This window comes from Nannospalax galili, unplaced genomic scaffold (genome assembly GCF_000622305.1).
Source record: "Nannospalax galili isolate Female #2095 unplaced genomic scaffold, S.galili_v1.0 scaffold936, whole genome shotgun sequence".
Classification (NCBI taxonomy): domain Eukaryota; kingdom Metazoa; phylum Chordata; class Mammalia; order Rodentia; family Spalacidae; genus Nannospalax; species Nannospalax galili.
In genome coordinates this window covers 431,938-436,039 of record NW_008337142.1, presented here as the reverse complement: position 1 = coordinate 436,039, position 4,102 = coordinate 431,938, and the positions used below count along the sequence as shown (strand labels likewise).

The 4,102-nt window shown below is 37.4% G+C and overlaps 1 protein-coding gene across 1 annotated transcript; it reads left to right on the top strand.

Annotated features, from left to right (window-relative positions):
* The first annotated feature begins 883 nt into the window (after window positions 1-883).
* On the top strand, window positions 884-1,825 carry LOC103733333 (olfactory receptor 5AN1-like). The gene has a single exon (XM_008832154.2). It carries the CDS (start codon window positions 887-889, stop codon window positions 1,823-1,825), a length of 939 nt encoding a protein of 312 aa, XP_008830376.1. The 5' UTR covers window positions 884-886.
* Window positions 1,826-4,102: the final 2,277 nt, after the last annotated feature.

The window sequence follows — 4,102 nt, the reverse complement described above, 5'->3', positions numbered from 1 at the left end:
ACTTCTTCTAGTACTTTTTAATCACCATGAAGCAGGTCACATAAACTACTTCTGAGAGGGCTTATCCTTTTCATACTAATTAAAAATACTAATTTTATCATATATAAAATTCTTGGACAAGCTGATCCTGCAACAGGGCATAAGAACAAAAACTCTTGTTTGATCTTTTTAATGTATTGCCACTATGCCACTTCCCAGGGGGGCGGGGAGATACTTTAAAATTGAGATAATCATTCTTTAAAGCCAAGAGTGAATGAACTTCTTACACGGTATGGATGAATTCATGTGAAGGCTTCCCTGAGAAGGTTTATTCCATAATTTTATTAGGTGCACATGCATAATACTATCAAAATTATAATGACAGTGTAGTCCAGGCTGCTCTCCATATGTTCAGTAGACATATTAGAAAAGTATTTGAGTAATTCCTATAAACAGGGTAATTTTTCCTGAAGGAAAAATGATAAAAATTACTAAAATAACAACCTGGGATTGAAAACTATTTCAATTTTTTTTGATGCCAACGATATTGTCATGAATGAAGCGACAGTTAAAAAGTGTCAGAAAACTCTAAAACTTTTTATTTCAATCAATGATGTCTACCATATATTTAACAATCATAGCACTTAATTTTCACTTTAATAAAAGTTTCCAATCTTTTAAGTACATTTTTTAATTCTTATGGGATCAAATGAATGAGTTGAAAGTTGGAACACTGCACAGATTGTTGTTGATGGCTACAAGAAAGGGTGGCGTCTTTCCAAAAAAGGACAAGGAAGCAGGTCTTCTTCTCCAGACCCCAGGAGGAAAAGACAGATAACATGAAATCTATACTGCTGCAGCTTCACTTGAACCAACAGTACATCCTCTCCTCTCCTTTCTGATAGCAATGATTGGTGGAGGAAATATTACTGAGATCACTCAATTCATCCTCCTGGGATTCTCGGATTTCCCCAGAATCACAGCACTGCTCTTCATCATATTCCTGCTCATCTACATCACAACTCTGACCTGGAACCTGTGCCTCATTGTTTTAATAAGGATGGATTCCCATCTCCACATCCCCATGTACTTCTTCCTCAGTAATCTGTCCTTCATAGACCTCTGCTATGTCTCCTCCACAGTCCCTAAACTGCTTTCCAACTTCATTCAGGAAAAGAAAACTATCAGTATTTTGGGCTGCATAGCTCAGTACTTCTTCTTCTCCACTATGGGGCTGAGTGAATCTTGCCTCATGACAGCCATGGCCTATGACAGGTACGCTGCTATTTGTAACCCATTGCTCTATTCATCCATCATGTCACCCACCCTCTGTGTTCAGATGGTGATGGGATCCTATGTGGCAGGACTCACAGGTTCTTTATCTCAGACTTGTGCCTTGCTGCAGCTCCACTTCTGTGGACCTAATGTCATCAGGCACTTTTTCTGTGACTTTCCCCAGCTGTTAAATCTATCCTGCACTGACGCTTTCTTTGCCCAAGTCCTGCTTGCTATATTAACAATGTTGTTTGCGGTAGTGAATGGCTTAGCTATTATGACATCCTATGTCTATATTGTCTTGTCCATCATGAAGATCACTTCAGCTACAGGGAGGTCCAAGGCATTCAACACCTGTGCTTCTCATCTGACAGCTGTTTCTCTCTTCTATACCTCCAGTGCCTTTGTCTATTTAAGTTCCAGCTCTGGCAGCTCCTCCAGCTTTGACAGATTTGCATCTGTCTTCTACACTGTGATGATTCCCATGCTGAACCCCTTGATTTATAGTCTGAGGAACAAGGAAATCAAAGATGCCATGAAGAGGTTGCTGAGGAATGCAGGCTGCTGTTAAGGTTAAAGATTCTAAGATTTCTGAAAGGTGACCTACAGAATTCCTAGTTACTTTGAACAAAGGTTCAACTTGATACAGATTATATGTTAATGTAGACATCTAGCTCGCAGTAGATGATGCCTTCCTGAGGTTACCTCTGTCCAGAGACCTTGTCTCACAAATGCTGTGATGCAGCATAATGAAGACTGATGAGAATTCATTGTTCTTTATTTCTCAACAGATGGGAATGAACATGCTGAAGGAAAACTACTAGTTTTTAAAATTATCTGTGTATTTCATTACAGGTTTAACATATTCAATAACAGCTTCCAGTGGCTGTAAAATTTTTAGGTTCACTGTTGAATTAATACAGTTATACAATATTGAATTCAGTATAAACCCTGCAAGATGTAAAATTGAATGAGTTTTTAACCTTTAAAAAATGATCTCCATTTCATTTTAAAATATACTGTTTCTTGCAGAAAGACATCGTTTTTGCTAATAACACTGAGATGTTGGCACATGCGTCTTTAATCTGTATGTATCTAATTATTACTAGTCATAGTCAGTTGCACACAGATCCTTGGCACCTGTGTTTGTCTATAAAGTTATCGGGTAGATTTCAATGGTACTGTTTATCACCTCTATTGAATTAGCCTGACTGTGCCTCCTAGAAAAGACTCACCTGTCATAGCTGATGCATGTCTCAGCAAATCAGTGCTAATCATCTAACACACTTTTGGTCATGTCCTGGTCTCCACCAGCTATAGGCTAAGGAAAGAAGATGCAAACTAAGTCTTCAGTAGTAATGAAGTATGTGATTTCTTCAGTGTTATTTACACACGAGTGTGATGATTTGACTCCTGAAACCAGAGCCCATTTGCAATTTGACATTCTAATTCCAAATGGCCAATAATATCTGATACCATGGTACCCCGACTTCCTTTCTATGTCCCACTAAGTCATGACTTGATTAACATATCCAGTAGTATCTTACTTACAAATTGCTCTTGATATTTCAGAAATCTGTTTACATTTGTATAATAATACATTTACGAATTAATTATAATGGTAAAGCTAATGAATACTCAATTTTCTAAAGAAAGATATAAATATGGAAAAATTGTTTACAGGTCTCCAAACTCAGAAGAACCATATAGGCACTGTTAAGAAACAACCAAGAAACTCCCAAATATCCTGAACCCTGAGTATGAAGTGCTGTCTGAGGAGTACTTCAATGACCTCTTCTCTAGGGAAGTTAGTTCTACATAGTTAGTTCTATATATATGAGCAGGTAAAAAAAGATATGTGGAACCCATAGCAGTTGTGACAGCATGCACAATCCAAGCCAGAATAAAACCCGCACAGATGGGTGAAGTAGACAAGAAATCCCAGTGCTAGCTGAGGGCCTATTGCAATTTACAGCTGTTGGGAGAGTGAGAGTCAGTTTCTGTGTGTGATGCCTTGATGTTTGATAAGAATCAAGAGTATCAACTGATACCCAAGAGCATTTAGGGAAGACAAGTTAGACTAAATAGGCCTTAAAATAAATAATAGAGGACATGAAGTGAGGGTGAGGTAGAAAGGTAGGGGTGTATTTTGGAGGAGATGGAGGAAGGAGCCTGAATATGATCAAAATATACTGTGTGAAATTTTCAAAGAATCAATACAAACATTTTTAAAAGATATGTAATTAGGAGGTAATGGCATTAGGTTACTCTGTATTTGCTTTCTTATCAGTTTCCATGTTAGGTGGAATTACACTTGGTGATGCTCAAAGTCACTTTTGACTAGGATAATTTTTTTCTGATTTAATAAGAATAGATGTAATGTGTATGCCTGCAGGAAGATGCCTTAAGCAATAGTTCAAGACTTGCCCTGTGTGTTTTCTCACTTTGCCACTTGGTTGCCTAGTGTTGCAGGTAGTGATTGCTCTTCCAGTAAGGTTATAGGAGATGGATCAATTTGGCTGACCTTGGGGTCTGTGCTATAGTGAAAAAATAAAGCTTTGTGGTTTCAAGCTTCGGATGTTTGGTTGTTTCTGTAGCAGTACCAAATTTAATGCTGTAAAATTTGACCTAATATGGTCTGAAGCTCTTGACACCCAGGAACTTAAAATTACTTAAAAATTACAACTTAAAATTAGTCATCCATATATCTACACTGTACAAATAATTTGTGTTATCCCTGAATTTATTTCATTTTATAACTTACTCCATAATTTGCCTTTCATATTTATAGACAAACAAATCATCTTTATTCAGTCCTCAGTGACTCTAGGCCTGGATATATCAAAGA